Source organism: Taeniopygia guttata, chromosome 3, assembly GCF_048771995.1.
Source record: "Taeniopygia guttata chromosome 3, bTaeGut7.mat, whole genome shotgun sequence".
NCBI classification, from domain to species: Eukaryota; Metazoa; Chordata; class Aves; order Passeriformes; family Estrildidae; genus Taeniopygia; species Taeniopygia guttata.
In genome coordinates, this window is record NC_133027.1 from 36,371,296 (window position 1) to 36,395,709 (window position 24,414).

Sequence of the window (24,414 nt, forward strand, 5' to 3'; positions counted from 1 at the left end):
ACTATCTGCAAAGTAAACCTTTTCATCTTTAAATTTAACCACTAGCCTAAGGAATCCATGCAGAATCAGATGTAAATTTTGTGGTGGTATTGATGGTATGAGTGAAATATGTTCACAAGTGATATCTTGGAAATACATGAACTAAAATGTAATATATTATGGAGAAAAAAGTCTTTTGCACTTTAACAGCCTGACTCAAGCCCTGAAGACAAAAGAAATAATTTGCTTGTGTGAATGCTGGACCAGATTGATACAGAGAAAATAACAGACCATATGTTTCTGATTCCACTGGTCTTTGGGTGGTGAAGAACAGACACTTCTTTGACTAAGGGAGTACTAGGGCTCTCAAAGACAGCAATTCCTGATTTACTCCATTCTGGGATGAGAGTATGACCTGCTCTTGAGTGCATGCTTTCTTAACTGCTTAACACATGGCAATAAGTAAATCCTGCAGAAAAGCTGCTGAACTTGCACATGCAGTAACTTCTAAAGTAAACTCCATGGCTGCCAAAAAGTGTATAAGAAGTCAGAAATAACTTACAGTATGGCAGGTGTTACAGTGCTATAAGGGCATATCTTCAGTACATTATAAAACACAGACTGAAGTGGTTCCAGGATCTAAGAGTTACTATGATAGAGACTGTGTCGTTGCTATTTAGATTGAATTTCTCCTACCAAGTCTTCAAACCAATTTTTTCCCCCTTATTTGCTCCATTCACCACATTTATGTGCCACCATCTTGGATTTCCTTCTCAGTAAAGGAAATCCCCACTTCTCAGCACAAAATCTGAAAAGCTTTCAGTATTAGAAGGAGCTGCTGAGCCTACATCCTACAGCCAGGTAACCTAAGCTGCATGGAAATATGAACCATTCACAACCTCCAAGCCCTTCACAGTGGGCCAAGCTCAGGACTTAAGCCAGCACCATTAATACCTTAAGCAGCAGACAGCACCAGTTGGTGGGGAAGTAGAAAGTCAAGGAAGTGGGGAGCATTGCCAAGCACCAAAGAATTTGTGTGCATTAAAACACCACTCTTGGAAAAGAGATGCTCACATTAGTTCTGCACATGCTGATACATTTCCATGACAATGTTGATCCAGAAGATGCTGACTTTATCCTGTGAGCAGGATGCTGTCTCCCAGTTAACCAGACCTGTCTTCAGTAGGATGCTGGCCCCTGACTAATGAACCTTGTTTCCCAGCCCACTGCAGCATCACTCCCGCACAGCAGCACAGACTCCACAAGCTGGCATGCCTTGGTACCTGTGGAAAGCACATCTCTAGGTAGGGCATATGCTCTGCAATCCCAAAAGTCCGGGTTTTGAGGGAACTCTTGAGTCAATTGAGAGGGACTTCAAAGCTCTAAGAATCTGACTTTTTGGCCCTTTTGAAAAATCTCACACTAGATCTTACAAAACTGGCAGTATTCACAAGAGTATAAATTAGGACTTCAAAAAGAATTCCTCTAAGAAATAACCCCAACCTTTCATCAAGCCAAGGCTCCATCCTGCAAAGAAGCCAGGACCACTTTTCCTCATCTCTAATGTAAAACAAGAAGATATTTGGAAAGAGCTGCAGGCAGGATTTTGCTTCACAGGAGGAAATCCAAGATGGTGGCTACAAAGTGACACATTCCTGCTTGCGCTGTTTAATTTCTGCTGAACCAAATGAGCCTGTTTAACAAGCCTGGCATCAACATAAAGTGGCCTCTTGCACCTAGATGGCCTCATGTTTTTTGGATCAGTAACACAGGTATCATGAGAAACACTCTTCAGTTTCCCTAGAAGGTAGGAAAAATACGAACTGATAAAGCAAAAGTTTTCTTCTCAAACATGGAGCTAGTCTCCAGTTTATAGAAATGGTTTTTTTTCCACTTGTTGATAGCAAAACTGTAACCTTTACTCAGACCGATAGGTTTGTTGCTTTAGTTTGTTTTATTTCTCAAGGAAGCAGAACTCTTTCCCCTCCCATCACACCCCTAAATGAATGCAAGGTGGTTACTCCACAGGGCTTGTTTGGGGAGGAAAGCTGGTTTTTTATTAACGCCACTGAGGTTGTCATTCCTTCTGTGGTCATTTCTTCAGAGGGTCATTCCTTCCTTTTTCCTTCTCCTTGTTGGAGATAATTCCTTACTGGCACCTTTCTTCTGTCAGAAATCTGTTCTGTTTGGTCTCTCCTCACACTTTTTTTCACATTGCATTGCAGCACATCACATAACAGCTGAACCACAGAGCAGAGACACAACTAGCACTGGAGCGTGTCTCCCTTCTCATCCAGCATTTCAGCTTCATTTGGCTTGTGATCAATATCCATTGACTCCCTAACAGAGAGATGGACTCTCTTATGCTCCTTCTGCCCTACCCCCCGTTTTTAAATCCTCCACTCTGCCAAAAAAAACCCCAAACTTTGAAAGGTATTTGGAAGCTTTTTGATTTCAACATTTTTAAAGGTGTTGGGCTGGGACTTTCCCCAAAAACAGCAATAGTTAAGTTAGCTAGCTATCATGTTTTAAATGTTTGCTATATTTTTAAGAGGTTTTTTCCTTTCTTCTGAAATGTGCCAGAAATATGGGGTTTCTGTTCTAATCAGTGGTTCCCCTCACCATTATTGTCCTATTTTCAGTAGGAACAGCAATTTAGGAAGACAGGAAAGAGTAGTAAGCACAAATCAGGGAAATTTCCTTGTTCTTCCCTTAAAAAAATAGCCTCATTTGTTTCAGGCTTTCTGTAATGAAAAGCTAAAAGCATCCTAAGTCCCATTCCAGGAGGGCAATATATATATCTCAAAGTGTGACGATCTGTTCAACCTAGTGGGACTTTTTCTTTTAGTTAGACACTAAAAGGCAAGTGTTTGCTCTGTGCCTGCAAGCAGCTGTGTGCAAGTGGCAATGCTCTGAACTCACCCAGGACATCTTGAACTGCAAAGCATACCGTAAATCCATTTGGGAGTATAAACACTTTTTTTAAAAAAATCCTTCTAATTTTCACTCATCCTGGGAAATTTTTAACCTTCGTGAGCTTCACAAGTAAGTCAAATCAGGCAAGTAGGACACTGTTTATTTTTCAGCTTCAAGTGATGAAGGGTGGAGAAAGGATTTGTCATCACACTAAGTTCTGAGAAGGGCTTTGGGTCCCAAACACTGTAGTCAGTGGAGAGAGTTGGCAACTCCCATCTCAAATTGCTGGTATGTGAAAGCACCCTTTGGAAAAGCTCTTTTCTCTCTCCATGACTTTGGAAAGAACCTGGGTGATGAACATGGATATAGATAGACAACAGCTGTAGGAAAGAAAAAGCCTCTCTTTTTTTTTTTTTTTTTTTTTAATCCATCATTGTTGTACAGAGGAAAAAGCTCACACACGCATAGACCCACAGATATGCACAGTCTCCACCAAACAGAGAACAAGAATTATATCCCATGAAACACAAAAGACCTCTGTGAGACCTAGACCAGTACTTAAATGTGCTACAAGTGCATAAATATGTTTTACACAGGGAATATATAAGTGCTTGCACAACATCAGGTACATAACTCAGCTTTGCATTCATCCTACCACAGTGTTTTTAGAGTAAATTTGTGTCCTTGCACACCAGCCATATGTGTGTCAGGAAAATTGTGACTGGGTTGTTTGGTGCAACTTGCAACTTGCAACTTGCACTGTTTAGGGAACTATTTTAGGAGGAAGGGAGCCTTATATTCCAGGCTAAGACTGGGATAATGTGTCATCTGACTTGGCAGCTCTGGGGCATTAACTGGCATCGTATATCAGGTTAGGTTAATAATCCACCACTTGGTTCTGCTTGAGCAGATCTGTGTGCACAAACTAGGGATCAGTTGACAATCCTGGAGTCTCAGAGGAAAATGATTAGTTGCTCTGTGATCAGCAGGATGGCACTTGCACCACAAGATGTTCAGACCTAATGCCCGGATCTGCTGTGAATCAGAAGCTACATCTGGAAAACAGCAGTGTAAGTCCAGCTCTCCAGGGATGCTCATGGCAACAAAAGCAGGCTTGGATGACAAAATGACAGATACTGGCAACTTGGATGAGATATTACCAGAATGGCAGAAAAACTTAAACGATATAAAAATACCTGCTTTTTTTACCGAGATGCTCCAAGAGACTGGGAAGACTTTCCCTCACTCCAAACAAGTCGGGAATTACCTAGTAGGCAAGATGATCAACAAGGGCTCCTTTGCCAAGGTGATGGAAGGACTGCACATCCCCACAGGGGAGAAGGTAAGCTTGTAATAAGAGGGTAGCACGCACTAGGAATTGCAAGTAACCTCACACTAATTTATGGCATAAAAATTCAGACTGTTTAATCTGAAAACCACAATCTACTCAGTGAATTATCCTCTGAACCTTATCCTCATAAATTAACCTCATAAATTCAGTTTATTGCGTATAATCAATCACATGTGTGAATATGTACTGAGTGCAACTATTTTCACAATTATAAAATATAGACAACAAAGATATCCTCCTGCTGAAAGAGAAAAGGATGCTGGCATAAAGACAATTTCAGATCTGCTTTGCCTAATACTCATTGAGCAAATAGTGCCATGAGTCTGATATTTAAAGTTATGGACAACACTGAATGAAAAGCCAACCCTTCCAACAGCAAATATTTATATGGCAGGACATGGATGGCATCAGTTATCTCCAGATATCTTAGTTGGGCTAAAATAACACACCACCAGACACAAGTGTGGAAAGGTGGGTTACTCGCAAGTGACTTCATGACTTTAACTTTTCTTTTGGCTTCAGTAGCTATACTGTCTGACTAGCTCCCTAAACTGCAAAGAGACCAAGCCCAGCCCATAATAGCCAGTATCTGGAATGGCTTTTAGACTAAGTCAGAAGGGAACTTGTTAGGAAAAAAATGTGGTATGTTTCGGATGCAGTTACAAGTCAAACATGAAGGGATTTTTGCATTTCAGAATATTTCATATATGCATCTTTATGAAAGCAATTGGAGTGGCAGAGATGACAAACTTCAGTCTTCTTGTTTTGGCCTTCAAGAGAAATAAAAAGCACATTCTTCCATCAGGAACATCTCCCTCTGTGATTCTGATTATCAACACCCTGTCCAAAAAAGCCTCTCCCCCATATAATCTTATTCCATATCCTCCTGAAAACTAATCCTTGTTGCAAAGATTGTTGCTAATTTGCAAATATACTGCCATTTAGGTAGCTATAAAAGTCATTGACAAAAGGAAAGCCAAGCAAGATTATTATGTTTTAAAAAACATGAAGCGTGAGCCACGGATACACCAGATGATTAAGCACCCCAACATTGTTCAGCTATATGAGACCTTGGAGACTGACAACTCCTATTACATGGTGATGGAGCTGTGCCTCGGGGGGGACCTCCTGGACAGAATTTGTGACAAAAAGAGGCTGGTGGAAGAAGAAGTAAGGAGATACACCAGGCAAATTCTGTCTGCAGTAGAGTACCTGCATTGCCAGGGTATTGTTCACAGGTAAGATGTTTCTCCTTTTTCAAACAGTATAAAAAGGAAGTGTGCAAGAACATGGAGTACTTTTCTTCACCAAGAGCATTTCTGTATTTTTCCATGATAAAAACAGGCATTACAAAGAATATTATGTTTTCTCAGCTCATATAAACAAAGCATATTCTCAGTAGTGGTTAGTACTGTTATGAGTTGTTATGAACTCCTTGGGCAGTAAAGTAGAAAAGATACTTATTCCAGGGACAAGAACTGATGAGCACAACAAACCAGTACTTTGCCACAATTATCTCAGAATTAGTTCATGACAAATGTGTATCTAATTCAAATATTTCAGTATGGCTATGCATATAAATATTGTTGTGCTTTGGTTAGCCACAACATATTAAAATAACCATATGTCACTCAGAACAGAAATCCAAGCAATCACAGCCCACTGCTTGTCAGGAGGACATGTCCTGCAGATATGGGTCTGTGACAAGTTGATGATTCTCCATGTTAGCCTCTGCATTACGAGGACTGGTCATGACTTCAGTCACTGCTAGAAGAACCTGAGCAGCCCATGAAGGAGAGCTGATCTTCCCCTCTATCAGGGATCTTGGCACGTATGCCAAGAGCAGCAGAAAAAGACTTCCATTTTAGCTGGAAGAATAGACAATATACAGTTTTTTCCCACCATTTTTCTGTTTTACTTAATGATTCACAGTCAATCAGATTCTTAATTTTAAATGGTAAATAGACTCGCCAAGAAAGCCCAGAGGACCTAAGAAGTAATCCAGTTGACTCCATCGTTACAGCAACCATGAAACAAATACGCTGTAAATGTGATGTCTCAGCATTTACAAGTGCTTTGTGACTCAAAATGCTTGCAATCCAGCACTTCATTATACTGGATTTGTCAATTAACAAGGAATGGTCAAGAAAGAAATAGTCAGTGTATGACCTAGAGTATTTAAGTGGAAAACAACAAAAAAACCCAGAAAACAAACCCAAGGGGCTTCACCCATTTAGTCCAGGCTGACAACCCTCACTTGCTGGTTCCCCAACTAATCTATTTTACAGCATTTCTTCACTGCTCACGATCTTAACATTTATGTTCTTCCCATGGTGACATTCACCATTAATTTCTCAAGTCCTGTTCCCATCTTTTTGTTTGGAATTATTCTTCACAGTGAGCTGGAGACTAGCCTGACTTTTCACCCTACTTCTTTCTTTTTCTGTTGTTCAAGCTTTGCTGGAAAAGCTTTGTGAGAGAGAATTTTGCTGCATATCCTGAGAGTAGACAGGTACAAAGTAGTGTGAGCTCCTCTAGTGACTTGATTTACTATCAAACTGCCCTTACTAAAGGAAAATTAATTCCTGGCTCTCCAGCACTTTGTCATAGGTTTTATGAAGTTCCATGGTCTGGCAGGAGCCCAGTCACAGGTGTAGGTTCAGTCAGCAATACTACAACTCGTGACCTGCTGCTAGCTTTGAGATTCAGAGCTATGGCCTTGACCTCTTACCAGAAGCAGATTGGGAAGGACCTGGAAGGGCTTCCCTACCCAGCTCCAGCTGCAGTGATTTATTGCAACTGGCTGCAGAGGTTAAATCAACAAGGATCATTTTGGGTGTATCCTCTTCTGAAAAGAAGGCATCAGTGTTTCCAGAAAGATGAGTGAAGAAGTAGGAAAGTTACCTTACAAACCCTGTCTGGTTTTCCCATCTAAGCACTAAGCAAAGCTCAACTCCTTGCACTGGTTTAACACAAGGAAAGGAGGGTTCCCGAGCTGTCTGTTGGGAACAGCTGCTGATCCATGGGGAGGATCCTGGTAGAATGACACTAGTTATGAGTTCATGGGATGGATAATTGTGGGCCAGTGCTTAGGTCTATGCCAATAATTGAGGTGTCTGCTGATTGTAGGGTCTCATCTCATAGCTCATCACTCAGGAATGCACTAATTTAATTCACTTTTCTCAAAAGTGTCTTATGGGCATTCCTGATTTTTAACCCAGCATGTATCTCAGAAAAAAAATGTTTTCTACTGTCTTAACAATATATTTGATAAAAATGTGTGGCTGTTTTCAGTCCAAATCGGTTTATCTCAACAGAAATTCAACAGTGTTCAGATAGCTATTTGGTTTCTTAACCTTTGCTTCTCCAATTCATCACTTAAATCAGCACTGATGCAACAAATCCTTACAGGTTAAACTGAGTTCACATTTCAGAGTAAAGGTAGTAACTTTTCTTGTCCATGCAAGAGCATGGCTGATCTTTTCTCACAGTCACCAAATGGCCCAGAAGACAGAGCATGGACTCCCAGCATTTTACTGTGCCAGATATAAGAAGGTTCAGGCACAAGATCTGGCTCAACAGCTCCACAAACGAACACTCATCAGTAAGTTCTGCTTACTATCCCTATGCCTGCCCTGGACATGGCCAAGTGGTGAGGTAATGCATCTGAGCTTACAAACCTCAAATAAAGTTGTGTAAGCTAAATCCCACTGCCTTGCAACTGGATTGAGGTAGTGCATGTGCAGTCACCTACCAACCCCTAGAGCTGGCACTTGTAAGGTGACAGTAACTTATTTGTTTGTACAGTTCCTAATTTTTCCTGGCTGTTTTCCCTGGATATTTTCCCTTCCTTCTTATAAAAATGTCATATATCCCTTTGAATCTCTACTGAACCAAAGTCCTGGAGAAACATCACAAGCTGTCCTCTAGGCTCTCTCTCTCTGAAGTCCCCAAGGGAATGAGGAAAAAAGAAATCATGGTGTTGCTTAAATTTACAGCATTCCTTGGAAAGTTTCCTTTGGGGAAAAAAAGAACATGATGTACCTTTAATGTAAGATAACTTCTGACATTATGTAAACTTTCATAGTGACCATTATCAGGCAAGAAAATCTGCATTTTTTTAACTCTCTGAGCACTCAACTCAGCCTCTCAGCCTATAGAGCAGCAGTTGTAGCAATCCAACATAATATTACTTAAAGGAAGTGAGTAAAAGTCATCAGAGTGCACTGTGAGGTGCTAAATCTAATAGAAATGTCAGATTTGCAGTAGCCTGAAACAAAAATAGTTTTAAACTGCAGCATTTCAGTGTACAGGGTTATGACACGGGCAGGCTATGAACAAACTTGCTTTAAATCTACCTCCGAACTTTTGGGCACTGGCTAATTTGCCACTCCAGAGAATATGCCATTCAAATTAAAATTTATTAAAGAGATATCATTAGAACTATCCCCATTCCCATTCTCAGCCTGGGGCAGCACAGGGTTTTGAATGCAATGCTGTCCCATACAGAGCCACAAAGTTAAAAGGATGCTCCCCTTAACCACCCATCCTGACCACCTCCAGGCTTGATCCCCTGCAGGAATGCAGTGCTGTTTATATAGCACCAGTCCATCCAGCCTTTGTTCCTTGGTCCCATCACTTTTGGTTTGTCCTCCAAGAGCTCAAAAAAGCACTTACACAGTTTCAGAGCAGATGGGAGGGAAATCCATGATTTAGCAAAGCATCACAGGCTCTTCAACTGGCTCCCAACTCTGAAACTACACTGGCTGAGGTCTCTTCCATGATAACAAATATTTCAGTTGCCACTTCAGGTACTCCCCACAATGAGGCATTATTCTGGCTTTCGCTTTTAATTTGGAAATATGTAAATATTCACACAAGTACCTGAGCCAGCATTTTTCTTGCAGCTTGAATTACATCCTCCTGGCAGGGGGGTGGCTTATACTGGTTGATCCTGTTTACACAAACATCACTGAAGATGTCTTCACTTTCAGGGTAGCTATCTCCAACACAGCTCTGGTACATCTCCCCTCTTCTACAAGCAAGGCAAATCTCACTTTCCAGTTCCTCTCTCATCCTTCTCATTTCCCAGGCACGATTTACTTGCAAAGAAGTCAGAAATATTTAGCAGTGCTCAGTACTTCAAAAAGGCAAAATAACTGTGGTCCAATATGTGCAACTTTTTTACTCAAAAGAAATAAATGCAATTCATTAAAAAAGAGTCTAAATCAGTAGAACATATTTCCTAAATGCAATACTTTATTTTAAATATATATTCATAAAATATTCCCTGAAATACAGATAGTTTTCATTTTCCTGACTGAAAACTTCAGGAGGGAATAAGGATCTTGTTACAATTGCAGGCAGAGCTTTGCAGAACTATTGTTATAATTTCAATTATAGTTTTGGGTTTTTTATTGCCAAAAACTATCTGCAAATGTTTAGCTGGGAAATCAGGCATTATTTTTTGTCTTAATTTCAGGGACCTAAAAATTGAAAATTTTCTTCTTGATGAGAACAACAACATCAAAATCATTGGTAGGTACACTACTATCTGTGAGGCTTGTTTTCCGCTTTTTTTTTTTTTTTTTTGTGTGCAGCTTCAGCTACTGTTCAAACACCTTACTTGATGAGTGAGCTTGTGACTATTCAATAAATATATTTGAGCTTTTAGAATGAATTCAAGTTATGAAGTATAACTAAACAGCTTGTTTATTTGAAGTTTGGCTTAAACATATTTTTAAGAGAACAAGGAAAACAATTTTGCCTGTTGTTTCTCCTTGTGTGCTGCTAGTGAACCAAGAAACAACTACAGCTTTTATGTGTAGAAAACTGTTCCTAGCAGAAGTGATTTGTAGACAAAGAAATACATCTTCTGGGGTGAAACACAGGTATGGACACATTAGTTTCTGGTAAGTCATTACTTCAGCTAGAGACCTCATCATTTGTTATGTGTTAAAAAAAAAAAAAATAGTTTTGGTCACTAACAGAAATCTTGCTAGGCCTGTGAAGCAAACATTTATAAAAATGAGAGGATTTGCACTGAGCAGCTAACACAGCTCAGAGAAACACTAATTTTATTCTATAGAAACTTCACAGAAAAATCCCCACAAGGGATGCTAAATCTTAAAGAAGCCACATGTTTAACCCAGTGTTTCCCAAACTTTTAAAAGCTTAACACCTCTGAGAAAAAAAGGCACCAACTCTTCACCCCTGTTTTATAGCCAGCCAGTCCTTTATAATCACACCTTTCTCTTCCCTCCCACTTACACACATGTATATACACAGAGAAAAAGGCTTAAATTAGCACTTTTCCCCCACATTTACCATGGGCTAAAGCACAAAGAGCTGAGCCCAATGTCATAGCTCATTAAGCCATGCTAATGTGGCTGTGTTGTTAAGCTCATGCACTCAACAGAGGCAAACCAAAATAATTAAACCAAAATCAAACAAACCAGGTCCATGGCTCCACTGTAAGGCCCCTGCTAATTCATGGCATGTTTATTCAAACCCTAATTGGCATCCACAGCTGAGATATCATTAGATGCTACAACTAGCTGCTGGTTTTGTCTTTCTCCTATTTTTGGATAATTGGTAAAGTCAAAGTAATTTCAAAAGAGACTAAAACTTATTTGCCTTTGTCTTTGTTACTATCAGATTTTGGACTGAGCAATACTACAAGGTTTGAGGGTCTCTCCCAGGAGCTGTTACATACCCAGTGTGGAAGTCCAGCTTATGCTGCCCCAGAACTCCTTGCTCATAAGGAATATGGTCCAAAAGTAGATGTCTGGTCCATGTAAGTAGATCTAAAAATGTACTTATTGAAACACTCTCAGCATGAATTGGTTTAGATAAGACTGATATAAATGGGTTGGTAGCATTTAATTTTGGGGTATTAAAAGCAGAAGCAGAGAAGGGTTGCCAGAAAAAAAGTATCAGGGAATATATATCAGAAAATAATATCAGGGAAGGGTCGCCAGAAAAAAAAACAAACTGAGTATCTTGAAATGTGCCCCCATTGCGAAACACTGGAGGAAAAAAATGAATGATTAATACACATGCTATTCTGGAGAGACCCTGTGCTATGAGAAATCAGCAGAAGGTAGATATCTGCATGTAGGAACCTGTTAAAAGTGAGAAGAAGAATTGTACATAAAAACTCTCTCTAATGACACCCCTGCCCTCCTGACCTGGCAAGCAGTTTCAGCTGATAGTTGAGTAACTTCTGTCAAAATAAGACTCCTTGAAAGCCCTGGACTGACAAATGGGCATTTTCTGTCTAAGGTGTATTTTGCCTAAAAAAAAAAATCTGTACAGAAAAATTGAGTCTCAGGGACACACAGGCCAAAGATATGGCTATAACAGAGCAACAGAGCTATGAGACTTTCACCCATACCTTAGTGAGGCCCTTTATAATTCCTTAAATTATTATCTCTGCTGAGCTCAGTAGAAAAATAGTAAAGGACAGTTGGAGGGAGGTCTGAGCAACCTGGTCTAGAGAAAGGTATCACTCAATATCACTCAGCAGAGGTATTGGAGCTGCATGGTCTTTAAGACTCCTCTGACCCAGGCCATTCTATGGTTCGATGATTCACTCCATGGTGAAGAACAGTTCTGTTGTGGTGGTGCAGTTCAACTGGAGCAAGGAAGTACCATGGAGAGGGTTCAAGGAAGCCTCCCTGTTCACAAACTCAGTACAGCTAGGCAAGTTTTCCAAATGTTGGTACTTTTCCAGACTAAATGGCAAACCTTCACAAAGCTTGCTGATTGCTGCTAGCACACTGTTAGTCTTTTGCAAGAGTTACAGATTTAAGTCTTTAGCCAACAGCAAGCTGTTACCAAACGAAAGCCTTCTAGGCATAAGTCACACCTAATTTAGCAATCTGAGCAAAGCAAGAGAACTGAATTACTATTTGGAACAAGATCTATTGCATCAGTCCCAGTTCCGTGTTGTCACTCAGCCTCCAAACCAAAATGCTTTATTCTGATGGGCTGGGTACATTACACTGTCACTCCAATTAGCTTATTTTTAAAATAAACAGCAGGTCTCCACTTTCAACACTGCAGGCTTTCCCATTACTCACTGTACACTCTATTTTATGCACACTTCCCACAACATTCTTTTCTAGATAAAATGGTATTTACACAAAATAAAAAAGGCGTAAGATGTGTAGTCAGTACAAATTTCTGCTTAGAGGTAATTTGTAGCCTCATTTGTGATGCTGAAGGCAACTCTGAAAACTGACTCATAGCTTTGTGGAATTTTTAAATAACTGTTTATTAGCATTATATGGAGATCTGATGTTTGTCTTGTCTTTTGACAGAGGTGTGAGCATTTTTGCTATGCTAACTGGCACATTACCCTTCACGGTGGAACCTTTTAATATCAAGCAACTACATCAAAAGATGTTAATTGGAGAAATCAGCCCTATTCCATCAGATATATCCCCCGGTAAAGCACTTCCGTTTTTATAAAAAAATACAGATGCAGAAAAGTTTTAACCCATGTAATTATGTGAATTTAGCCATAACATAGCCTTTTGGAAATTAAGATGTATCTTTCACAGTTGCTTTGTTTGCATTTAGAAATAACTTTTTTTGAGGCTGTGGCAATATCACTTTATCTCAGGCTACAAGAAAAAGAACGTTGTTGTTTTTTGAAAAGACCTTTATTCTTGGTTCTTATTTACAGGGGGAATAAATTCTGCATTGCTTTTACATAAGTGGAGCAGCTCTGTAATAAATGAGAACAAATGAGAACACTGCCATGTTTAGTATGTCCCATGCTGTGTGTCACAGCCAGGCATTCTTTCCTGGTTTTCCCACAAATAAGTTATCTAAACTTTAGATATTTTTTTCCTGGAGACCTTATCTTTTGTCTACTGACAGACCCTACAACACTGAGATTATTAAAGACATGGGAGGGCTATTTTTGTGAAGAGTCTGTTCATATTTTGCATGAGAAAGAACCAAAATTTAGCATTTTTCACTTAATTTTACTGACAATCTTTAATGACGTACACTCAATGAAGTATTTTTAGGACAACTGCAAAAGATCTCAAAAATTCTAGCCTGAATTACAATCCATGGCTCTAAACCCCAGAATTCACATTGGTGTGCATTCACTCCCAGTCAGCAGTACAAGGTTTACTCCCTCAAAGTTCAAAATTCTGCTGCTTTACAATGATTCTTATACACCTCTGGCTTTAATCCTTATTTTCTCTCAACTTGGAGTAGCATCCTCTCTGTTGACCATCACAGGCTTAGGCTCCTTCTCACAGCTGTTATCCTCACTGACCAAGTGGGAAGGCAGAGCAGAATGAGACATGTTTTGCCCAGCTGTCTACCAGCCAGAGTTCGGATCTCCCCATGGTTTTGAGCACCGTGGCTGTGATGTTAGGCAAGAATGATCCTAGGAGCCAGGGTTAGCTTCAGTGGCTGCCTGCAGCCAAGCACTGGGAAGCAGCAGACAGTTCCAGACCAAGCTAGCTGGATCTAGTCTGGAGAATTAAGATAATGTGGTGATTCAATTTCTTTCTCTTCCCTAGTAAATGGAATAAGGATATCTACCATTGCTGTCAAGAATGTCTGTGCATTAGTCTTTCATTTCTCTTTCTTTGGAGATCAGTTGCCAGATAGCAGCTTCATTTCTGTAGAATCCCTCCATAGCTACATTTATTTTATTTCTTATTTTTCTTATTTATGTTATTGTTATAGCTTCTACTAATAAATGCATTATCTCTGCTTTTCTACAAAGCCCACACAGTCAGTGGAAGATTGTGGGTAACTCCATTGTTCTCTTGCCCACTGGGAATTCAGTGAGAGAGCAGGAGAGCGGTAATAAACTGGCTTTGCATGCTTTAGATCTAAATTCTTCTAAAGGAGATTACAAGTGAAAGGAGCAGTATGTTCCCAGTTTAATGCTCACTTGCCATTTGTTAATTTCAAAACTTGTCCACTTCTCCAAGGAATATGAAAGAATTCAGTAGTTTTCCCAAGGAAAAAAAAAATTTAAAAAAAAAAAAAAAAAAAGGTACTTTATGCAATGTTGGAGCTGAGTGATTGACAACACATCATGTGAGCACAGGAGTCCATCTCCATCCCTCATTACAGAGAGTTTTATCCAGGCAATTGGCTTCTTTGGGTGAGGAACATAACTTCTGTGCAGTCAGCTGGCACAGAAATGCCCCTTCTCAGAGGCCTGATCAAATGTTGAGTGAGCAAAACGCTGAGATTACTGCTGATGTCATTGGCTGCATTCACTGGGGTAAATCAAGAAAATTAAGAACAGAATTCCAGTACTGTATCTCCAGCAGCATCCAAAGGTCCCTCACAGGCACCCCAGTATAGTTTGGCTACCACTGCCCACCCTGTTCTTGGAAGAAAAGGGTCACCCTATGGGACCACAGCAGACTCAAAGAAAAACCCTAGAGACTGAATTCTGCCTGAAGCTCTTACAATGTGCAGAAGCAGGGGAAGTTCCCCATTTCTGAAATAAAAAAAAAATATGCAGTGGTCAGATATTGAAATATTACTGTCAAACAAGTCATTTTCTTGGAATACTGCACAGGAGCTGTACACTTCATGCAGTCTCTACTTGAGCCCGACCCTGCTAAGAGACCTGGAGTCAAAGAAGCAATAAAAGACAAATGGTTGAATGAAGGTTTCACCAGGAAAGTACTGAACACTGCTGCCTACAAGAACAGGTAACTGTTGTCACATCTATCTTCTACCTTGGGATTTCAGGATTAGAGTTATTAGGATTCTTTTGTTTGTTTGTTTTAGAAGATTTTTGTTATCTACTATGTGTTGTTCCAAAATGACAGTTTTACTTCAGAAAACACCACATCAACACTTCTAATTATGGGTAAATGTTATTGAAAAGGAAACATCCTTATGGAAATGTTTATATCCATTGTATTAATAATTTTGTTCTTAACATGCTTCACAGCTGTGACTAATTTCAGTGTGCTTCTAATCCTTTCCTACAAAACTAGGTCTCACATGCCCACCTGAGGAAATATTTTTATATTACACCAAAGTTCTTGTTATTCCAATAATTTTTATTCTCATCCATCTTTGTAACTGGTTTTAACTAGTCTCCATTTTTTCTTAAAGCAAAACTTTATGGTTTAAGATTATTATAAAATTTTGAAGATATGTACAATATAACACTTCACACAAATGTTGCAAACTTTCAAGATGTTATTCATCTTTCATATTGGGAAGCTGCAAAGCATACTTTTCATGTCTTTAAATGCCTTAATTCGACAATGGACCTTTTACATCATACTCACTGCTGAAAGTAGCTAGTAATGGGTCACATCTTTTATTCCCAAACTGTTCTGAAAAGGTCAGTATTTCACACTAATTGAAAAAGAGAATAATTTGGCCTGTGAAATCTGCACCATCTGCATTGGTGTCTAGAGGACACTTAGCAGGTTTTCCTACCATGGTGATCCACTGCCAGTCACAGCCAGAACTGTTAGAAATCTATGTGCAGTTTCTGTGAGAATTGCCCATTGCTCCTGACTTTGCCCTCCTTCCTTCCCTCACCTGTCTGTTCTCATTCATTCTGAAGTTTGAAAAAATGTCTCAGGAGTCTTATAATCTAAGGATGATTTAGACTTTACTACTCACAGAAGCCCATGAGTAAAACAATTATCCTTATAACAAAACATGCTTTATTTCACAATCCGATTTATATAAAAATTAGAATCCTACCGTACTTTCTTTCATTCTCTTTTGTCTTCCCAAGTTTTCCTGCCCTTGCTACTTTTCTGTCTTCTTACATACATGCACACAATCTCCCTTTTAATCCATTTGAGGCAACTGTACTGAGAATTGAAATACACACACTTGATTAAAATGAGAAAATGCTGTTTTCCATATTTTGATTTTCAGGCTTAATCCTGGTGGGTGTCCTTTCAGAGTAATCAATTATATCAACAATAGGATGTTTAATGATGCAGTAACAGAGCCTCAGCCCAGCAGTGAAGTTAGCATAGCCAGACAAGAAGATTATTGCACAACTGTGCATCATAATTTGCCTATAAAAGCAATTTAGCCAACTCCAGCTGCACCACAAGAAGTGTACTGTCTGCTTACTGTAAATTCTGCTATTGTACCTGGTCGCATCATTTGTATTAAAATACTTTTTCCTAATATTTTAGATTTTGCCTCAGTGGATTGAATCCTGTAGTTTTAAACTACATGACAGACGTTATGGAGTTCAGTCTTTCAGAAGTTGTCAACAGTTTAATAAATAACAGACCCTCTCCTGCCATGTCTTCTTATTGCTTATTGCTGAAGAAACTGCTCAGGTACCAGAAAGACTGCAAAAGAGCTCAGGTAAGATATTACTGTCATAAGAAGCATAAAGTGCTCCCTGGATTTTTATAAGGAACAATGCAGCAGTTATGCAGCACACATGAAAAAGGTGTGCATCCAAGGAATGGGAAAGATGCATTAAAAAATAGCTATGAAATTGAAGATCCAAGTGCAGTTTCAAGAAACCTACATTCTGGCATTCTCAGAGGTGATTAATTTATGAGATATTTTTTTATTCCCAGAGATAAATATATCTTTTTTATGACTAATTAATTTTTTTAATGAGCTGCTGGTTGTAATGGGATTGAGACTTATTTTGTTTTACATATAAAATTACTTTTCCACTGGGAAAAGGAGCATTAGCATCTCAGTGACCTCTCCATCCCTTTCCTTTCCGACTGGTCTGTGAGGGTTTAATCCAAAGTCTGGGGAGGTGAGTGGGAAGCTGTGAAAGTTGTAAAATCTTTTCCAAGCATCTTTTTTTTTCATATTTTTTACCCCTGTACCTTATTCTCACACTTCAGCTCCACCTCACTCAGGAACATGGAGTGAGATCAGAGAGGATAAACATTTTAAAAATAAATTCAAAAAATTATGGTAATCATTGGTAAGGCCACAATTAGTCAAAAAGGCTGTAAGCTTTTCTTTTACAACCGTCTCCACTAAGGGGTTCACAGCTCAGCCATAAAAATTTTGCTTCAGGCAGAAACTAGGCAGACAGGAAGCCAAATTCCAGCTTCTAACACACAAGTGCAATGGGAAAAGTTTCAGCTACAAAAACACACACATTAGCGATTAGCCTCCCATTCAAAGCCTTCACCCTGGAGAAGCTGTATTTTGAGAAGGTCCAGTTGACTCCTCTAGAAATTATTCAGATGAGCTTGAGCAGATCCAGATCTCCATGCCAGCACACAGCCCCAAGGTCACAACAGTCTGTGCAGTGTCTGCAGACAGAGCCATAACTCAAAAATATGAGTTGGAGAGTGTGTGTGTGCATGCTTAGGGAGAGGAGGCTTTTCTTCACATATGCGAATTTTTTCATATTACGATTTTAAGTAGGATCTGCTAACACATAAGTCACTCAAAAAGACCCATATTGTGAAGGCTATTGACCAGATTTCTAATACCTCTGGATATCAAGCTGATTTACAGCCAGCAGAGATCTAGCCTTCCAGGCAAGTGGCAGTGTTTCATGTCATGCATGACCTCTTTCAGCATCTTACCCGGGTGGAAGAGGGAAGTGATCGGTTACATAAAGTTCCAAGCTGATTAAGGGTCTGTGATACTTCCTGCCACTCCTGACATCCAAAATGCCTTCTTAAGGCAGAGACTCAACCTGGATTCAAGCACAGACCCTTAAATTAGCTCTGATTGTAAGTTAATAACACTAAAAAATATTGTTTTGAAGTCCTAGTAAATACATCTGCACCCAGGCAGAATGAAACCGTTGGTAGAGCAAGGAGGAAAAGAGGGGAAATTTAATGAGGAAATGAATGACATCTCCTCTCCTCTCCTCTCCTCTCCTCTCCTCTCCTCTCCTCTCCTCTCCTCTCCTCTCCTCTCCTCTCCTCTCCTCTCCTCTCCTCTCCTCTCCTCTCCTCTCCTCTCCTCTCCTCTCCTCTCCTCTCCTCTCCTCTCCTCTCCTCTCCTCTCCTCTCCTCTCCTCTCCTCTCCTCTCCTCTCCTCTCCTCTCCTCTCCTCTCCTCTCCTCTCCTCTCCTCTCCTCTCCTCTCCTCTCCTCTCCTCTCCTCTCCTCTCCTCTCCTCTCCTCTCCTCTCCTCTCCTCTCCTCTCCTCTCCTCTCCTCTCCTCTCCTCTCCTCTCCTCTCCTCTCCTCTCCTCTCCTCTCCTCTCCTCTCCTCTCCTCTCCTCTCCTCTCCTCTCCTCTCCTCTCCTCTCCTCTCCTCTCCTCTCCTCTCCTCTCCTCTCCTCTCCTCTCCTCGACAATTTCCAGTTTGAAACCAAACCAGTACTGATGCAAAATAATCTGACCAGCTTCCAGCTCAAAACGATAATGACTTTCACAAAATCACAGCATCACAGACAGGCTGAGGTTGGGCGGGATCTCTGGGAGCCATCTGATCTAACCCCACTGCTCAAGCAGAGCCACCTACAGATGGTTGCCCAGAACCATATCTGGACAGCTTTTTATTGTCTCCAAGGATGAACACCAGCATCCCTGGGCTACTTGTGGCAGTGCTCGGTCACCCTCACAGTGAAAAACTACTTTCTTGATGTTCAGAGGGAAACTCCTGTGTGTGCTTCAGTCTCTCAATCATCTCTGTGGCCCAGAACTCTCTACAGTATGTCCATGTCTCTCCAACTGAGGGGCACAGAACCAGATGTAGCACTCCAGGTGTGGCCTCATCACTGCTGAGCAGAGGGGCAGAATCACCTCCCTCAACCTGCTGGCAGCACTGGCAGCTCCTATTGCCGCCCAGGATGCCACCAGCCTTCTCTGCAGCAGGGCCACATTGCTGACTCGTGGCCAGCTTGGTGTTGACCAGGACCTCCAGCTGCTTTCCAGCCCGGTGGCCCAGCGTGTGCTGGTGCCTGGGGTTGCTCTTCCCCAAGAGCAGGACTTTGCACTTCCCTTGCTGGACTAAACTCAGCAGGGGCACATCTAAGCTTGTAAACTGGATAAGCACCCTGGGGTCTATTAAACTGTGTCATAGCACAACTCCCCGTTTCTACCCCTTCCCCACAGCTCCCAGGTGTGTAGAGCTTTCTTTTGCACCACAGAATCACGCCGGTGTGCAAATTTTCACATGATCAGTGCGGGGAGTTCTTAAATTTGCAGACAGAATCTCCCTTTGATGGTTGCACAGGGAAATGACTCACTTTTAGTAGGGCATCTTTGCTGAGAACTTCAAATACAGGCACAAGATAAATGTCTAAATTTGGCAGAGTGGATTCTGCCACAAATAATACCTTCCAATATCTGTTACTAAGACATACAAATTAGGAAATTAGAACAGACCCATTTATACCATCTTTTCATGTTGTTAAAGGTTTGTTTTCCTTTTTCCATCAGCACAAAGTTTGTAAAGTCATGAACAAAAAGCTTGCTACTAGCACAGTTTAGAGATCATTCTGTTATCTAAGACTTTGGTAAACTCACTGTTTTTTCCATAGATAATCACTCTACCTAACTTTTTTCTTATTTTTGTCCCTCTATTCCCTCTTGCCTTCTTCTCTATTATGAAAACTAATATTTCTCCCTTTCTAGTTTTAGGCTTTGCAACTTTTTGCAGATAATAATGATCTCTTGATTGTTTCTTATTCAAGCTTTTTGGATAATTAACCTGTGCAATCAGACCTCCTCAGGAGCTCTTTTAAACTATGGCTATCAGTGCTACCACTTTATACCAGTTTCTCCAACATTCAATAATATTCGTATTTCCCAGCAAGGCTGGAATTTGTGCAAAAACAGGGAAGAGAGAGAGGAAGGCTGGCTAAGAAATCAAGCTGGGCATTCTTACTCAATCAATGCTCATATTTTTCCAGTGTCCTCTGGCCTGTTCTTCAGCTAAAGCTACTTTATGCACATACTTGCACAATGGCAAAACTTAGCCCTAAGCATACGCAAAGTATATAGGGAAAAGAAAGAATGCATCTCTTGGATCCCAAGGCGGAGCCCTACACGGGTGGCATGACGTTTTTGGGCAGAGGCAAAGCCAAGAGCAGCCCCCAGCTTCCCTGGAGACTGGCCCATGCTGCACTGGCACAGCTCTCGAAAGAGGCAGCTGGCAGGGGATTATCTTGTGGGGAGGATTCTCTGCTTTGATCTAAAAGAGACCAAATTCAACCACCTCTTTGGCGGGCTGCAATGCACTTCTTTGACCACCCAGCCACAGAGAGCTGAAACTGAGGAAGAGTAAAGATTGTCAACCGAATGCAAGGGGGAAATTTCCCACTTTTTATTAATCTTCTTTTTGAGATCCTGATGTTACTAGAGCTTAATTACAACAGCATGAGTACTTGATATTTGTGTTATAAATTATGCCAAGGATATTTCTAAATGCATAGATAGATGTTCTCTATATTCTGTATAAAGCCAACTATTTGCTATTTATTACTAGCAGTGTGTGATCCATCTTTAAATCACATTATTTCCTTTCAGCTCTCCAGGTCTTGCAAATGTATGCATCTGCTTTAACTTTAAGGATATGGATAGTTTCACTGAGCTCAACAAGACAGCTTGTGTGTACAAAATTTAAAAAAAAAATTAGAATCTGCATATAAATAAAATCTAAATTATGGAAACAGACAAGTAAGTTGTTACCTGTAACAAGTAACAGGTAAAATGAAGAAACCTGAAAACTAGTTGCCATTTATTTACACTATTTCTTTCTAGGACCATAAAGATTATTGCATATTTCTGTCTGCCTATGAAAAGGGATATTTACAGGATGAAAATATCTATAGAAGAACAATTTTATAGTAAAAAAAATACTCCAGTATTTTTGAGCACGTTAGAAACCTCTTCTCCTCCAAGTGACTAGTAGAAAAAGTTGGTTCCTGGCTCTCCTGAATATTCTGTCAAAAAAGAACAAAGCATATCAAATATCAACACAAACAGAAAAGTAATTGCATTCATGATAATGCCTATGAATAAAAAGCAATAAAATATTCTACCAACACAATCAGCCTAGACATTGTTTGGAATTCAAATGCATATTCACAAAACAGTACATTCAACCCATTCCAGGCAGCAGAATATGCCCTGCTTTTTTACACAATACCAAGAAACATACAATTTCCTGGGGAAAAATTTTCAGAAGAAATTCTAATCTAAAACTGAAAAAAGTTAGTGGAAATTACTTTTCATGTACAAACCCCCTGCATTTGAAAAACCAGTATGAGTCATTGTATTTGCACCATTTCCTTGTATACAGAAGTTAGCAGCTGAACATGCAAATAATAGTTTTGTTGGATGCAAACAGATGTGATTCTCATTTTTCTGGCTGCAATTAGAAAAGTCTGTTGAAAGCTTTACCCTTAAAAAAGCATAAGATCCTTTCCATGTACAAATTTGAGCCATAAGTCATTGGATAAACTTAAAACACAGCCTGTCCTTTTATGCATCATAGTTTCTCCAAGCAATGTATTTACATTTTATGTGTTCTGCTGTGGAAGAGGGAGCCTTAATGATTACAATTTGCCATCCAGAACTTTATAGCTAGTCCTTGCAGAAAATAGCATTTCTGCCAAAAAGCTTCCTGCCCAGGTGCTTAACCAATTAGCTCTTAAGAGGTCTGGCAGTAAAACCAGTCATGGCAAGTTTTCTGATATACTGTATATAAGGTGACAGCTTGCAAAATGTAAGATGAAAATTTGTTTTCTTAACTAGCAGTGTGTAAAATCCTGGGAGACTATTTGACTGCATAGCCTAAAATACTTATGACATCTCAAATTCCCAATTGATCTAGTGTGGTTTTAGCAATATGTTGTCAACTTAAATATATTTTATTTCTTTTTATAAATACTCTTAAAATAATTTCCCTAATTTTGATCAGGTAATACAAGTACATAGGAAGGATGGGGTGTTCCCACAAACTTGAGGTTTGGGGCCCTTCAAATTTTTCTAAAAATTTTTGCTAACTCACAAAATACATTCAACCTATCAAAAGTGTCTTTTCTCCACAAATTACACTCACTTTTAAAAATTACATGTTAGATTAAAAACATGTTTTTCATAAGGGGAGCACTTTGCAACACAAAGATTAGAAGAAAACAATTAAAAAGATAAGCGCACAATAGTAAACTTAATTACCTCTCTGATTCTGGAAACAAGAAGTTTGTATTATGTGGGGGTGGCTGCAAAAAATTCAAGTCACTAGAGATAATCCTTGAAGTAGTAGCCATGCAACAATGAAGTGAGTATGTCAAAGAGGATATGGAGAGCAGCAAAAAAAGCTTGGTATTGGACTGGAATATCCACGTGGGTAGTTGTCTTGGTTTCAGAAAATACATTTCAGAAATTTCTTTTTCAGGGGTGCCAGACCTGAAGGGAGATGTTCCATGAACGAAGCAGCACACAAAGCAGTCAGCTCACCACAGGACTTGGTTTTGTAGGAAGGGATTTCTTTCCTCTATTCTTTGCTATGCTTGTGAAGTGTTCTCCTTGTGAAAAAATATTATATAAATTTTAAATCTAATGTTATATTTAATAGCCCTTGCATTTTCACAAGCTTTTGGTAACGGAAACTCAGTGTGCATGAGGACTCTGAAAATTTGGATCATAGGATAAGCAAAGGACCTCCATATGAGAACTTATCCCTCATGCATGAAAGATGCTTGTAGGAGTGAGGGAAGTGGTACTGCAGCAAGGAGTGAGTCGTGAAGCTCATGTTCTTTTTGGGATGAACGGTCCTGTTACCACAGATCCATGGAGGTCTTCCTGCTGCAATTCCACTGCAAAACCTCCCCAGATGTTTTCTAGTCTTGTGCTGACTATTTGCCCTCACAGCAAATGGCAACTTGCCCATGACAATCTTCCTTCAGGATCAGGGAGTGGCAGACAGCATTCTGCGATGTTTCTGCTCTGCAGCATGAGCTCTGTGGTACCTTGACCTTCCTTACACATCTTGGGAGACTCTGTGAGTCATAAGCCTCAAAGGAAGTGCCATGGTCTTTCCAAAGATGGCATTCTAGTATCCAATGGATTTTCATTAAAACTTTCTCCCTACAGCCTGTGTGGTAAAGAGAAGGGTCTGCCAGCCCATGTACAGCTGGGTTTCAGGAAGAACCTCTGCCATAGGGTCTGTTCAGGTTAAATACTGATGTGTATAACTAAGGCTTGTGTGAAGACAAGATTTCCTATTACACCATATAGTGTGATTTCTTTTAAAGTTTTTTGTTCCCTTCAAATCAAATGGTGTCTGATCATTTTACAGAGGGAACATGAAGCAGAAAAACACAGTATTGATCCTGATAAACAGCTGAATAAGGAGTCAGAAACTAAGATTTCCCAGAAGGCTGAAATGGACACTCTGGAAAACCTCAGAAATTATGGCAATAGGGCATTTCCTACTGTACTAACCCTGGCAGTGCCAAATGCTGTTCAAGAAGATGAGATCACAATTGCATTGGAAAACCAAGAAAACTTGTCAAAAGGTACTGTTCTGAAATAAGCCTCAGCATGTTAGTTCAAAAGGGTAAAACATATCTGTCTGAGGAAAAAAAGGAACACAATTCCTGAAAATGCTATAGAAATATCTTCGCATTTCGTTCTGAAATTGTGAGTATTTTGATCAATTGTTTCTCAGGCCCAAATCTGGTGATCGATTTAATTTTGATCAGGTGAAGTAATTAGCAGATGAACACCTGATCCAGTGCATACTCTGCAGATACAAACCACAAATAACTGTTCCATGTCCACGTGTAGGTTATTTCCTCTATTGAGTAACCCTGAGACAGTGACTCTAAGCCACTGCCAAGAACAGATATTTATAAGTAAAAAAGAGCATTTATTTACATTTCCAGGATGAACATGAGCATGGTGCAAGTGTCACAACTTCACTATGCTCAATGAGTGGTTGTACTCATATTCATGAGATAATTTTCCACAGTCTCAAAAATATAGAAGATGCCTAGTACTGGATAATCAAACTCCATATCTGAATTTATTTCTGCTCCAGTTATTGCACCCTCATGACTATTCAGATATGTGCTATGTTTCAAATGATGTGATAAATATCCCCAGAAGCATTTATGCATTTGTTGCCCAGAGAAGCTCTGGACGTTCCAATCCTAGAAGTATTCAAGGCTACATAGGATGGAGCTCTGAGAAACCTGATCTACGCAATGGAGAATGGGGATTGGAATAAGATCATT

The 24,414-nt window shown here is 39.9% G+C and overlaps 1 protein-coding gene across 1 annotated transcript; it reads left to right on the forward strand.

The window, feature by feature from the left end:
- The first annotated feature begins 3,934 nt into the window (after positions 1-3,934).
- On the forward strand, positions 3,935-23,711 carry LOC140683522 (hormonally up-regulated neu tumor-associated kinase-like). The gene is made up of 8 exons (XM_072926117.1): positions 3,935-4,237; positions 5,192-5,484; positions 9,729-9,784; positions 10,904-11,042; positions 12,571-12,698; positions 14,817-14,952; positions 16,420-16,597; positions 23,475-23,711. Exons 1-8 carry the CDS (start codon positions 3,986-3,988, stop codon positions 23,709-23,711), a joined length of 1,419 nt encoding a protein of 472 aa, XP_072782218.1. The 5' UTR covers positions 3,935-3,985.
- The last annotated feature ends 703 nt before the right edge of the window (positions 23,712-24,414 follow it).